Raw genomic sequence first — 15,502 nt, forward strand, 5'->3', positions numbered from 1 at the left:
ATGAAAAATTTCAAAATCGGCGCAAATGTCATACGCCCGTTCTATTTTATAGCCACAGCCGCCATCTTGGATGATTGTCAGGGTTATTAGATACATTTTGTTAAACTAGATACCATAGAAAGCATTTGTGTAAATAGATTCATGTTTGCCTTAACTTTATCAACATCTATTCCAATCAAGTTCATTAACCATTTGGCTGTGTAATAGATAAAAATTGAAGTACCAAGACATAATGAACTTACTTTATCAAAATAAGTCAGTGCTGTAACAGCTACATCAGCCAGCGGTGTGTGTAAGGGTCCAACACACTGCTGCTGGGCCACTAGTCCTGTCACACATCTGTCTACCTGAAAATAAATTATTGATTGATTTTTGTTCACTTAATGTCCAGTGCTAAATATTCAAAGAATGTTCAGGATGAGAACAAATTTAACAACACATGTATATTAATTAAAGAACCTATAGTAAGCAAACATGCATGCCCAAGATCCAAATATCAAAGGAACAAGATTACTACAAAGCATTTTAATGAGAATGAAAATGTGTGTCACATTGTTTCATTGTGGGAAGATAGTCAAAATATGGTATAAGTCCAATAACTTTTATAAGAGTTGTCAAATAAAAATACAAACAATAGTAACGCAGCATATGACCTCGAAAAGTTCTACCCTTTTATGAGAGCTCTCTATCAACTGGTTTCAGAGGAGTATCATTTAAAGGTGTCATTGTTAAAAAAAAAATTTAAAAATGGTCAAAGTCCAATGATGATCTATCAGTCAAGAAAATATATTGACAAATAATCAAGTATTAGAAATGTATGTCAAACTCTGAGTAATGGTGTGTTTTGAATGGACAGACGGAAGTCGTTGCCATATCCCCTGGTAGCAAGGAGATAGGGACAAAGTTCTCATAAAAAAAAACTAGAGGTCAACAAAAGCATTTTCAACAATTACAAACCATTACAATCACAAGCAAAAATTCAAATTGAGAATTTAGTTAACTATGTCATAGACATCACTTATATAGCTCAAAAATCTACCCAACAGGAAGGACAATTACATGACAGGAAATGCAACTGATTCCAATAGGCTGTACAAATACACTAAAAAGTTAAAAGGGTTTAAAACAGTGGGAGAGGTTGATTACACAATATATGTAACTGAAATCAAAAGTATTGCTAAAAAATGAATTATTTTTACCATCTGGAAAGTTTGCCAAATTCTCCAAGGCTAAACTTAAAGGTCAAAAACAAATAAGAACAAAACACGAGTATCCTAGACTGAATAATCTGTCTCTCTGTGTTTATTTTTGACATTTCATATTTTCTCTTTTTCATTTGGATTTTTCATTTAATTTCTCTTTTTTTTTAACACAGAAGGTGAGATATGGACACAGGTATCCTTTTTCCTCCGGTGAATTCTGTGAAATTAACTACTGCAATCAACCCATTCATTACATCTCACAATGTCATATGAACATAGCTTGTGATTTGTTTAGACTATCAGATTTAAGTATCATGCTTTACCAGTGTTGTCTCTGATTTTAAGGGTTAGATATGCTATACCTGCTACAGTTTGTTAACTGGTCACAGATTAAAAGTTTTACAACAGTATCAATGATAAACTGTAAACATGGCAAAGAAGCAAATGTTCACACATGACTTATTTTAAGGATTTTAGACAAAACAAAACATCAGTCATTTACAAATTTGAGTTTTCGTCTCGAGTCAAAACTTTGGTAGAAAATCATAAATGTAGAGACCATGAAATCAGCAAGAAAAAAGCAACATGGGAAAGAAAGTATCCAAGATTTCAAGGTCAGATTGACTTACTTGCCTTGTTTGTTAGGTAACGCTTACTGGCCACTGATGGTAAACGTAATACTCTATCAAGGGCATCTTTCAAGGTCAGATTGACTTACCTTGTTTGTTAGGTAACACTTACTGGCCACTGAAGGTAAACGTAATACTCTATCAAGGGCATCTTTCAAGGTCAGATTGACTTACCTTGTTTGTTAGGTAACGCTAACTGGCCACTGAAGGTAAACGTAATACTCTATCAAGGGCATCTTTCAAGGTCAGATTGACTTACCTTGTTTGTTAGGTAACGTTTACTAGCCACTGATGGTAAACGTTATACTCTATCAAGGGCATCTTTCAAGGTCAGATTGACTTACCTTGTTTGTTAGGTAACGCTTACTGGCCACTGAAGGTAAACGTAATACTCTATCAAGGGCATCTTTCAAGGTCAGATTAACTTACCTTGTTTGTTAGGTAACGCTTACTGGCCACTGAAGGTAAACGTAACACTCTATCAAGGGCATCTTTCAAGGTCAGATTAACTTACCTTGTTTGTTAGGTAACGCTTACTGGCCACTGAAGGTAAACGTAATACTCTATCAAGGGCATCTTTCAAGGTCAGATTGACTTACCTTGTTTGTTAGGTAACGCTTACTGGCCACTGAAGGTAAACGTAATACTCTATCAAGGGCATCTTTCAAGGTCAGATTGACTTACCTTGTTTGTTAGGTAACACTTACTGGCCACTGAAGGTAAACATAATACTCTATCAAGGGCATCTTTCAAGGTCAGATTAACTTACCTTGTTTGTTAGGTAACGCTTACTGGCCACTGAAGGTAAACGTAATACTCTATCAAGGGCATCTTTCAAGGTCAGATTGACTTACCTTGTTTGTTAGGTAACGTTTACTAGCCACTGATGGTAAACGTTATACTCTATCAAGGGCATCTTTCAAGGTCAGATTAACTTACCTTGTTTGTTAGGTAACGCTTACTGGCCACTGAAGGTAAACGTAACACTCTATCAAGGGCATCTTTCAAGGTCAGATTAACTTACCTTGTTTGTTAGGTAACGCTTACTGGCCACTGAAGGTAAACGTAATACTCTATCAAGGGCATCTTTCAAGGTCAGATTGACTTACCTTGTTTGTTAGGTAACGCTTACTGGCCACTGATGGTAAACGTAATACTCTATCAAGGGCATCTTTCAAGGTCAGATTAACTTACCTTGTTTGTTAGGTAACGCTTACTGGCCACTGAAGGTAAACGTAATACTCTATCAAGGGCATCTTTCAAGGTCAGATTAACTTACCTTGTTTGTTAGGTAACGCTTACTGGCCACTGAAGGTAAACGTAATACTCTATCAAGGGCATCTTTCAAGGTCAGATTAACTTACCTTGTTTGTTAGGTAACGCTTACTGGCCACTGATGGTAAACGTAATACTCTATCAAGGGCATCTTTCAAGGTCAGATTGACTTACCTTGTTTGTTAGGTAACACTTACTGGCCACTGAAGGTAAACGTAATACTCTATCAAGGGCATCTTTCAAGGTCAGATTGACTTACCTTGTTTGTAAGGTAACGCTAACTGGCCACTGAAGGTAAACGTAATACTCTATCAAGGGCATCTTTCAAGGTCAGATTGACTTACCTTGTTTGTTAGGTAACGTTTACTAGCCACTGATGGTAAACGTTATACTCTATCAGGGGCATCTTTCAAGGTCAGATTGACTTACCTTGTTTGTTAGGTAACGCTTACTGGCCACTGAAGGTAAACGTAATACTCTATCAAGGGCATCTTTCAAGGTCAGATTAACTTACCTTGTTTGTTAGGTAACGCTTACTGGCCACTGAAGGTAAACGTAATACTCTATCAAGGGCATCTTTCAAGGTCAGATTAACTTACCTTGTTTGTTAGGTAACGCTTACTGGCCACTGAAGGTAAACGTAATACTCTATCAAGGGCATCTTTCAAGGTCAGATTAACTTACCTTGTTTGTTAGGTAACGCTTACTGGCCACTGAAGGTAAACGTAACACTCTATCAAGGGCATCTTTCAAGGTCAGATTAACTTACCTTGTTTGTTAGGTAACGCTTACTGGCCACTGAAGGTAAACGTAATACTCTATCAAGGGCATCTTTCAAGGTCAGATTAACTTACCTTGTTTGTTAGGTAACGCTTACTGGCCACTGAAGGTAAAAGTAATACTCTATCAAGGGCATCTTTCAAGGTCAGATTAACTTACCTTGTTTGTTAGGTAACGCTTACTGGCCACTGAAGGTAAACGTAACACTCTATCAAGGGCATCTTTCAAGGTCAGATTAACTTACCTTGTTTGTTAGGTAACGCTTACTGGCCACTGAAGGTAAACGTAATACTCTATCAAGGGCATCTTTCAAGGTCAGATTAACTTACCTTGTTTGTTAGGTAACGCTTACTGGCCACTGAAGGTAAAAGTAATACTCTATCAAGGGCATCTTTCAAGGTCAGATTAACTTACCTTGTTTGTTAGGTAAAGCTTACTGGCCACTGAAGGTAAACGTAACACTCTATCAAGGGCATCTTTCAAGGTCAGATTAACTTACCTTGTTTGTTAGGTAACGCTTACTGGCCACTGAAGGTAAACGTAATACTCTATCAAGGGCATCTTTCAAGGTCAGATTGACCTACCTTGTTTGTTAGGTAACGCTTACTGGCCACTGATGGTAAACGTAATACTCTATCAAGGGCATCTTTCAAGGTCAGATTAACTTACCTTGTTTGTTAGGTAACGCTTACTGGCCACTGAAGGTAAACGTAACACTCTATCAAGGGCATCTTTCAAGGTCAGATTAACTTACCTTGTTTGTTAGGTAACGCTAACTGGCCACTGAAGGTAAACGTAATACTCTATCAAGGGCATCTTTCAAGGTCAGATTGACTTACCTTGTTTGTTAGGTAACGCTTACTGGCCACTGAAGGTAAACGTAATACTCTATCAAGGGCATCTTTCAAGGTCAGATTAACTTACCTTGTTTGTTAGGTAACGCTTACTGGCCACTGATGGTAAACGTAATACTCTATCAAGGGCATCTTTCAAGGTCAGATTAACCTACCTTGTTTGTTAGGTAACGCTTACTGGCCACTGATGGTAAACGTAATACTCTATCAAGGGCATCTTTCAAGGTCAGATTAACTTACCTTGTTTGTTAGGTAACACTTACTGGCCACTGAAGGTAAACGTAATACTCTATCAAGGGCATCTTTCAAGGTCAGATTAACTTACCTTGTTTGTTAGGTAACGCTTACTGGCCACTGAAGGTAAACGTATAACTCTATCAAGGGCATCTTTCAAGGTCAGATTAACTTACCTTGTTTGTTAGGTAACGCTTACTGGCCACTGAAGGTAAACGTAATACTCTATCAAGGGCATCTTTCAAGGTCAGATTAACTTACCTTGTTTGTTAGGTAACGCTTACTGGCCACTGATGGTAAACGTAATACTCTATCAAGGGCATCTTTCAAGGTCAGATTGACTTACCTTGTTTGTTAGGTAACGCTTACTGGCCACTGAAGGTAAACGTAACACTCTATCAAGGGCATCTTTCAAGGTCAGATTAACTTACCTTGTTTGTTAGGTAACGCTTACTGGCCACTGAAGGTAAACGTAATACTCTATCAAGGGCATCTTTCAAGGTCAGATTAACTTACCTTGTTTGTTAGGTAACGCTTACTGGCCACTGAAGGTAAACGTAACACTCTATCAAGGGCATCTTTCAAGGTCAGATTAACTTACCTTGTTTGTTAGGTAACGCTTACTGGCCACTGATGGTAAACGTAATACTCTATCAAGGGCATCTTTCAAGGTCAGATTGACTTACCTTGTTTGTTAGGTAACGCTTACTGGCCACTGATGGTAAACGTAATACTCTATCAAGGGCATCTTTCAAGGTCAGATTAACTTACCTTGTTTGTTAGGTAACGCTTACTGGCCACTGATGGTCAACTTATACTCTATCAAGGGCATCTTTCAAGGTCAGATTGACTTACTTACCTTGTTCGTTAGGAAACGCTTACTGGCCACTGATGGTAAACGTAACACTCTATCAAGGGCATCTTTCAAGGTCAGATTGACTTACTTACCTTGTTCGTTAGGTAACGCTTACTGGCCACTGATGGTAAACATAATACTCTATCAAGGGCATCTTTCAAGGTCAGATTGACTTACTTACCTTGTTCGTTAGGTAACGCTTACTGGCCACTGATGGTAAACGTAACACTCTATCAAGGTCATCTTTCAAGGTCAGATTAACTTACCTTGTTTGTTAGGTAACGCTTACTGGCCACTGAAGGTAAACGTAATACTCTATCAAGGGCATCTTTCAAGGTCAGATTAACTTACCTTGTTTGTTAGGTAACGCTTACTGGCCACTGATGGTAAACGTAATACTCTATCAAGGGCATCTTTCAAGGTCAGATTGACTTACCTTGTTTGTTAGGTAACGCTTACTGGCCACTGATGGTAAACGTAATACTCTATCAAGGGCATCTTTCAAGGTCAGATTAACTTACCTTGTTTGTTAGGTAACGCTTACTGGCCACTGATGGTAAACGTAATACTCTATCAAGGGCATCTTTCAAGGTCAGATTAACTTACCTTGTTTGTTAGGTAACGCTTACTGGCCACTGAAGGTAAACGTAATACTCTATCAAGGGCATCTTTCAAGGTCAGATTAACTTACCTTGTTTATTAGGTAACACTTACTGGCCACTGAAGGTAAACGTAATACTCTATCAAGGGCATCTTTCAAGGTCAGATTGACTTACCTTGTTTGTTAGGTAATGCTTACTGGCCACTGATGGTAAACGTAATACTCTATCAAGGGCATCTTTCAAGGTCAGATTGACTTACCTTGTTTGATAGGTAACGCTTACTGGCCACTGAAGGTAAACGTAATACTCTATCAAGGGCATCTTTCAAGGTCAGATTGACTTACCTTGTTTGTTAGGTAACGCTTACTGGCCACTGATGGTAAACGTAATACTCTATCAAGGGCATCTTTCAAGGTCAGATTGACTTACCTTGTTTGTTAGGTAACGTTAACTGGCCACTGAAGGTAAACGTAATACTCTATCAAGGGCATCTTTCAAGGTCAGATTGACTTACCTTGTTTGTTAGGTAACGCTTACTGGCCACTGAAGGTAAACGTAATACTCTATCAAGGGCATCTTTTAAGGTCAGATTAACTTACCTTGTTTGTTAGGTAACGCTTACTGGCCACTGATGGTAAACGTAATACTCTATCAAGGGCATCTTTCAAGGTCAGATTAACTTACCTTGTTTGTTAGGTAACGTTTACTGGCCACTGAAGGTAAACGTAATACTCTATCAAGGGCATCTTTCAAGGTCAGATTGACTTACCTTGTTTGTTAGGTAACGCTTACTGGCCACTGAAGGTAAACGTAATACTCTATCAAGGGCATCTTTCAAGGTCAGATTGACTTACCTTGTTTGTTAGGTAACGCTTACTGGCCACTGAAGGTAAACGTAATACTCTATCAAGGGCATCTTTCAAGGTCAGATTAACTTACCTTGTTTGTTAGGTAATGCTTACTAGCCACTGATGGTAAACGTAATACTCTATCAAGGGCATCTTTCAAGGTCAGATTAACTTACCTTGTTTGTTAGGTAACGCTTACTGGCCACTGAAGGTAAACCTAATACTCTATCAAGGGCATCTTTCAAGGTCAGATTAACTTACCTTGTTTGTTAGGTAACGCTTACTGGCCACTGAGGGTAAACGTAATACTCTATCAAGGGCATCTTTCAAGGTCAGATTAACTTACCTTGTTTGTTAGGTAACGCTTACTGGCCACTGAAGGTAAACATAATACTCTATCAAGGGCATCTTTCAAGGTCAGATTGACTTACCTTGTTTGTTAGGTAACGCTTACTGGCCACTGAAGGTAAACGTAATACTCTATCAAGGGCATCTTTCAAGGTCAGATTGACCTACCTTGTTTGTTAGGTAACGCTTACTGGCCACTGAAGGTAAACGTAATACTCTATCAAGGGCATCTTTCAAGGTCAGATTAACTTACCTTGTTTGTTAGGTAATGCTTACTAGCCACTGAAGGTAAACGTAATACTCTATCAAGGGCATCTTTCAAGGTCAGAATAACTTACCTTGTTTGTTAGGTAACGCTTACTGGCCACTGATGGTAAACGTAATACTCTATCAAGGGCATCTTTCAAGGTCAGATTAACTTACCTTGTTTGTTAGGTAACGCTTACTGGCCACTGATGGTAAACGTAATACTCTATCAAGGGCATCTTTCAAGGTCAGATTAACCTACCTTGTTTGTTAGGTAACGCTTACTGGCCACTGAAGGTAAACGTAATACTCTATCAAGGGCATCTTTCAAGGTCAGATTAACCTACCTTGTTTGTTAGGTAACGCTTACTGGCCACTGAAGGTAAACGTAATACTCTATCAAGGGCATCTTTCAAGGTCAGATTAACCTACCTTGTTTGTTAGGTAACGCTTACTGGCCACTGAAGGTAAACGTAATACTCTATCAAGGGCATCTTTCAAGGTCAGATTGACTTACCTTGTTTGTTAGGTAACGCTAACTGGCCACTGAAGGTAAACGTAATACTCTATCAAGGGCATCTTTCAAGGTCAGATTAACTTACCTTGTTTGTTAGGTAACGTTTACTGGCCACTGAAGGTAAACGTAATACTCTATCAAGGGCATCTTTCAAGGTCAGATTGACTTACCTTGTTTGTTAGGTAACGCTTACTAGCCACTGATGGTAAACGTAATACTCTATCAAGGGCATCTTTTAAGGTCAGATTGACTTACCTTGTTTGTTAGGTAACGCTTACTGGCCACTGAAGGTAAACGTAATACTCTATCAAGGGCATCTTTCAAGGTCAGATTAACTTACCTTGTTTGTTAGGTAACGCTTACTGGCCACTGAAGGTAAACGTAACACTCTATCAAGGGCATCTTTCAAGGTCAGATTGACTTACCTTGTTTGTTAGGTAACGTTTACTAGCCACTGAAGGTAAACGTAATACTCTATCAAGGGCATCTTTCAAGGTCAGATTAACTTACCTTGTTTGTTAGGTAACGCTAACTGGCCACTGATGGTAAACGTAATACTCTATCAAGGGCATCTTTCAAGGTCAGATTAACTTACCTTGTTTGTTAGGTAACGCTTACTAGCCACTGATGGTAAACGTAATACTCTATCAAGGGCATCTTTCAAGGTCAGATTGACTTACCTTGTTTGTTAGGTAACGCTTACTAGCCACTGATGGTAAACGTAATACTCTATCAAGGGCATCTTTTAAGGTCAGATTGACTTACCTTGTTTGTTAGGTAACGCTTACTGGCCACTGAAGGTAAACGTAATACTCTATCAAGGGCATCTTTCAAGGTCAGATTAACTTACCTTGTTTGTTAGGTAACGCTTACTGGCCACTGAAGGTAAACGTAACACTCTATCAAGGGCATCTTTCAAGGTCAGATTAACTTACCTTGTTTGTTAGGTAACGCTTACTGGCCACTGAAGGTAAACGTAATACTCTATCAAGGGCATCTTTCAAGGTCAGATTAACTTACCTTGTTTGTTAGGTAACGCTATCTAGCCACTGATGGTAAACGTAATACTCTATCAAGGGCATCTTTTAAGGTCAGATTAACTTACCTTGTTTGTTAGGTAACGCTTACTAGCTACTGATGGTAAACATAATACTCTATCAAAGGCATCTTTCAAGGTCAGATTAACTTACCTTGTTTGTTAGGTAACGCTTACTGGCCACTGATGGTAAACGTAATACTCTATCAAGGGCATCTTTCAAGGTCAGATTAACTTACCTTGTTTGTTAGGTAACGCTTACTGGCCACTGAAGGTAAACGTAATACTCTATCAAGGGCATCTTTCAAGGTCAGATTAACTTACCTTGTTTGTTAGGTAACGCTTACTGGCCACTGATGGTAAACGTAATACTCTATCAAGGGCATCTTTCAAGGTCAGATTAACTTACCTTGTTTGTTAGGTAATGCTTACTGGCCACTGAAGGTAAACGTAATACTCTATCAAGGGCATCTTTCAAGGTCAGATTAACTTACCTTGTTTGTTAGGTAACGCTTACTGGCCACTGATGGTAAACGTAATACTCTATCAAGGGCATCTTTCAAGGTCAGATTGACTTACCTTGTTTGTTAGGTAACGCTTACTGGCCACTGATGGTAAACGTAATACTCTATCAAGGGCATCTTTCAAGGTCAGATTAACTTACCTTGTTTGTTAGGTAACGCTTACTGGCCACTGAAGGTAAACGTAATACTCTATCAAGGGCATCTTTTAAGGTCAGATTAACTTACCTTGTTTGTTAGGTAACGCTTACTGGCCACTGATGGTAAACGTAATACTCTATCAAGGGCATCTTTTAAGGTCAGATTAACATACCTTGTTTGTTAGGTAACGCTTACTAGCCACTGATGGTAAACGTAATACTCTATCAAGGTCAGATTAACTTACCTTGTTTGTTAGGTAACGTTTACTAGCCACTGATGGTAAACGTAATACTCTATCAAGGGCATCTTTTAAGGTCAGATTAACTTACCTTGTTTGTTAGGTAACGCTTACTAGCCACTGATGGTAAACGTAATACTCTATCAAGGGCATCTTTCAAGGTCAGATTAACTTACCTTGTTTGTTAGGTAACGCTTACTGGCCACTGAAGGTAAACGTAATACTCTATCAAGGGCATCTTTCAAGGTCAGATTGACTTACCTTGTTTGTTAGGTAACGCTTACTGGCCACTGATGGTAAACGTAATACTCTATCAAGGGCATCTTTCAAGGTCAGATTAACTTACCTTGTTTGTTAGGTAACGTTTACTAGCCACTGATGGTAAACGTAATACTCTATCAAGGGCATCTTTCAAGGTCAGATTAACTTACCTTGTTTGTTAGGTAACGCTTACTGGCCACTGAAGGTAAACGTAATACTCTATCAAGGGCATCTTTCAAGGTCAGATTAACTTACCTTGTTTGTTAGGTAACGCTTACTGGCCACTGAAGGTAAACGTAATACTCTATCAAGGGCATCTTTCAAGGTCAGATTAACTTACCTTGTTTGTTAGGTAACGCTTACTGGCCACTGATGGTAAACGTAATACTCTATCAAGGGCATCTTTCAAGGTCAGATTAACTTACCTTGTTTGTTAGGTAACGCTTACTGGCCACTGAAGGTAAACGTAATACTCTATCAAGGGCATCTTTCAAGGTCAGATTAACTTACCTTGTTTGTTAGGTAACGCTTACTGGCCACTGAAGGTAAACGTAATACTCTATCAAGGGCATCTTTCAAGGTCAGATTAACTTATCTTGTTTGTTAGGTAACGCTTACTGGCCACTGATGGTAAACGTAATACTCTATCAAGGGCATCTTTCAAGGTCAGATTGACCTACCTTGTTTGTTAGGTAACGCTTACTAGCCACTGATGGTAAACGTAATACTCTATCAAGGGCATCTTTCAAGGTCAGATTGACTTACCTTGTTTGTTAGGTAACGCTTACTGGCCACTGATGGTAAACGTAATACTCTATCAAGGGCATCTTTCAAGGTCAGATTGACTTACCTTGTTTGTTAGGTAACGCTTACTGGCCACTGAAGGTAAACGTAATACTCTATCAAGGGCATCTTTCAAGGTCAGATTGACTTACCTTGTTTGTTAGGTAACGCTTACTGGCCACTGAAGGTAAACGTAATACTCTATCAAGGGCATCTTTCAAGGTCAGATTAACTTACCTTGTTTGTTAGGTAACGCTTACTGGCCACTGAAGGTAAACGTAATACTCTATCAAGGGCATCTTTCAAGGTCAGATTAACTTACCTTGTTTGTTAGGTAACGCTTACTGGCCACTGAAGGTAAACGTAACACTCTATCAAGGGCATCTTTCAAGGTCAGATTAACTTACCTTGTTTGTTAGGTAACGCTTACTGGCCACTGATGGTAAACTTATACTCTATCAAGGGCATCTTTCAAGGTCAGATTGACTTACTTACCTTGTTCGTTAGGAAACGCTTACTGGCCACTGATGGTAAACGTAACACTCTATCAAGGGCATCTTTCAAGGTCAGATTGACTTACTTACCTTGTTCGTTAGGTAACGCTTACTGGCCACTGATGGTAAACATAATACTCTATCAAGGGCATCTTTCAAGGTCAGATTGACTTACTTACCTTGTTCGTTAGGTAACGCTTACTGGCCACTGATGGTAAACGTAACACTCTATCAAGGGCATCTTTCAAGGTCAGATTAACTTACCTTGTTTGTTAGGTAACGCTTACTGGCCACTGAAGGTAAACCTAATACTCTATCAAGGGCATCTTTCAAGGTCAGATTAACTTACCTTGTTTGTTAGGTAACGCTTACTGGCCACTGAAGGTAAACGTAATACTCTATCAAGGGCATCTTTCAAGGTCAGATTAACTTACCTTGTTTGTTAGGTAACGCTTACTGGCCACTGAAGGTAAACATAATACTCTATCAAGGGCATCTTTCAAGGTCAGATTGACTTACCTTGTTTGTTAGGTAACGCTTACTGGCCACTGAAGGTAAACGTAATACTCTATCAAGGGCATCTTTCAAGGTCAGATTGACCTACCTTGTTTGTTAGGTAACGCTTACTGGCCACTGAAGGTAAACGTAATACTCTATCAAGGGCATCTTTCAAGGTCAGATTAACTTACCTTGTTTGTTAGGTAATGCTTACTAGCCACTGAAGGTAAACGTAATACTCTATCAAGGGCATCTTTCAAGGTCAGATTAACTTACCTTGTTTGTTATGTAACGCTTACTGGCCACTGATGGTAAACGTAATACTCTATCAAGGGCATCTTTCAAGGTCAGATTAACTTACCTTGTTTGTTAGGTAACGCTTACTGGCCACTGATGGTAAACGTAATACTCTATCAAGGGCATCTTTCAAGGTCAGATTAACCTACCTTGTTTGTTAGGTAACGCTTACTGGCCACTGAAGGTAAACGTAATACTCTATCAAGGGCATCTTTCAAGGTCAGATTAACCTACCTTGTTTGTTAGGTAACGCTTACTGGCCACTGAAGGTAAACGTAATACTCTATCAAGGGCATCTTTCAAGGTCAGATTAACCTACCTTGTTTGTTAGGTAACGCTTACTGGCCACTGAAGGTAAACGTAATACTCTATCAAGGGCATCTTTCAAGGTCAGATTGACTTACCTTGTTTGTTAGGTAACGCTAACTGGCCACTGAAGGTAAACGTAATACTCTATCAAGGGCATCTTTCAAGGTCAGATTAACTTACCTTGTTTGTTAGGTAACGTTTACTGGCCACTGAAGGTAAACGTAATACTCTATCAAGGGCATCTTTCAAGGTCAGATTGACTTACCTTGTTTGTTAGGTAACGCTTACTAGCCACTGATGGTAAACGTAATACTCTATCAAGGGCATCTTTTAAGGTCAGATTGACTTACCTTGTTTGTTAGGTAACGCTTACTGGCCACTGAAGGTAAACGTAATACTCTATCAAGGGCATCTTTCAAGGTCAGATTAACTTACCTTGTTTGTTAGGTAACGCTTACTGGCCACTGAAGGTAAACGTAACACTCTATCAAGGGCATCTTTCAAGGTCAGATTGACTTACCTTGTTTGTTAGGTAACGTTTACTAGCCACTGAAGGTAAACGTAATACTCTATCAAGGGCATCTTTCAAGGTCAGATTAACCTACCTTGTTTGTTAGGTAACGCTTACTGGCCACTGAAGGTAAACGTAATACTCTATCAAGGGCATCTTTCAAGGTCAGATTAACTTACCTTGTTTGTTAGGTAACGCTTACTAGCCACTGATGGTAAACGTAATACTCTATCAAGGGCATCTTTCAAGGTCAGATTGACTTACCTTGTTTGTTAGGTAACGCTTACTAGCCACTGATGGTAAACGTAATACTCTATCAAGGGCATCTTTTAAGGTCAGATTGACTTACCTTGTTTGTTAGGTAACGCTTACTGGCCACTGAAGGTAAACGTAATACTCTATCAAGGGCATCTTTCAAGGTCAGATTAACTTACCTTGTTTGTTAGGTAACGCTTACTGGCCACTGAAGGTAAACGTAACACTCTATCAAGGGCATCTTTCAAGGTCAGATTAACTTACCTTGTTTGTTAGGTAACGCTTACTGGCCACTGAAGGTAAACGTAATACTCTATCAAGGGCATCTTTCAAGGTCAGATTAACTTACCTTGTTTGTTAGGTAACGCTTACTAGCCACTGATGGTAAACGTAATACTCTATCAAGGGCATCTTTTAAGGTCAGATTAACTTACCTTGTTTGTTAGGTAACGCTTACTAGCTACTGATGGTAAACATAATACTCTATCAAAGGCATCTTTCAAGGTCAGATTAACTTACCTTGTTTGTTAGGTAACGCTTACTGGCCACTGATGGTAAACGTAATACTCTATCAAGGGCATCTTTCAAGGTCAGATTAACTTACCTTGTTTGTTAGGTAACGCTTACTGGCCACTGAAGGTAAACGTAATACTCTATCAAGGGCATCTTTCAAGGTCAGATTAACTTACCTTGTTTGTTAGGTAACGCTTACTGGCCACTGATGGTAAACGTAATACTCTATCAAGGGCATCTTTCAAGGTCAGATTAACTTACCTTGTTTGTTAGGTAATGCTTACTGGCCACTGAAGGTAAACGTAATACTCTATCAAGGGCATCTTTCAAGGTCAGATTAACTTACCTTGTTTGTTAGGTAACGCTTACTGGCCACTGATGGTAAACGTAATACTCTATCAAGGGCATCTTTCAAGGTCAGATTGACTTACCTTGTTTGTTAGGTAACGCTTACTAGCCACTGATGGTAAACGTAATACTCTATCAAGGGCATCTTTCAAGGTCAGATTAACTTACCTTGTTTGTTAGGTAACGCTTACTGGCCACTGAAGGTAAACGTAATACTCTATCAAGGGCATCTTTTAAGGTCAGATTAACATACCTTGTTTGTTAGGTAACGCTTACTAGCCACTGATGGTAAACGTAATACTCTATCAAGGTCAGATTAACTTACCTTGTTTGTTAGGTAACGTTTACTAGCCACTGATGGTAAACGTAATACTCTATCAAGGGCATCTTTTAAGGTCAGATTAACTTACCTTGTTTGTTAGGTAACGCTTACTAGCCACTGATGGTAAACGTAATACTCTATCAAGGGCATCTTTCAAGGTCAGATTAACTTACCTTGTTTGTTAGGTAACGCTTACTGGCCACTGAAGGTAAACGTAATACTCTATCAAGGGCATCTTTCAAGGTCAGATTGACTTACCTTGTTTGTTAGGTAACGCTTACTGGCCACTGATGGTAAACGTAATACTCTATCAAGGGCATCTTTCAAGGTCAGATTAACTTACCTTGTTTGTTAGGTAACGTTTACTAGCCACTGATGGTAAACGTAATACTCTATCAAGGGCATCTTTCAAGGTCAGATTAACTTACCTTGTTTGTTAGGTAACGCTTACTGGCCACTGAAGGTAAACGTAATACTCTATCAAGGGCATCTTTCAAGGTCAGATTAACTTACCTTGTTTGTTAGGTAACGCTTACTGGCCACTGAAGGTAAACGTAATACTCTATCAAGGGCATCTTTCAAGG

The 15,502-nt window shown here is 39.2% G+C and overlaps 1 protein-coding gene across 1 annotated transcript in view; it reads right to left on the minus strand.

Moving 5' to 3' along the window:
* LOC134697280 (phosphoribosylformylglycinamidine synthase-like) overlaps nucleotides 1-8,888 on the minus strand; it is a gene marked incomplete at its 5' end in the record, with an annotated part of 54,286 nt that extends 45,398 nt beyond the window's left edge. The window contains 2 exons of the mRNA XM_063559453.1: nucleotides 243-347; nucleotides 8,817-8,888. Of these exons, the coding sequence (XP_063415523.1) occupies nucleotides 243-347; nucleotides 8,817-8,888 (177 nt within the window). The remainder of the gene's footprint in view (nucleotides 1-242; nucleotides 348-8,816) is intronic.
* Between the last annotated feature and the right edge of the window lie 6,614 nt (nucleotides 8,889-15,502).

Source organism: Mytilus trossulus, chromosome 14 (genome assembly GCF_036588685.1).
Source record: "Mytilus trossulus isolate FHL-02 chromosome 14, PNRI_Mtr1.1.1.hap1, whole genome shotgun sequence".
In the NCBI taxonomy this organism is placed as follows: domain Eukaryota; kingdom Metazoa; phylum Mollusca; class Bivalvia; order Mytilida; family Mytilidae; genus Mytilus; species Mytilus trossulus.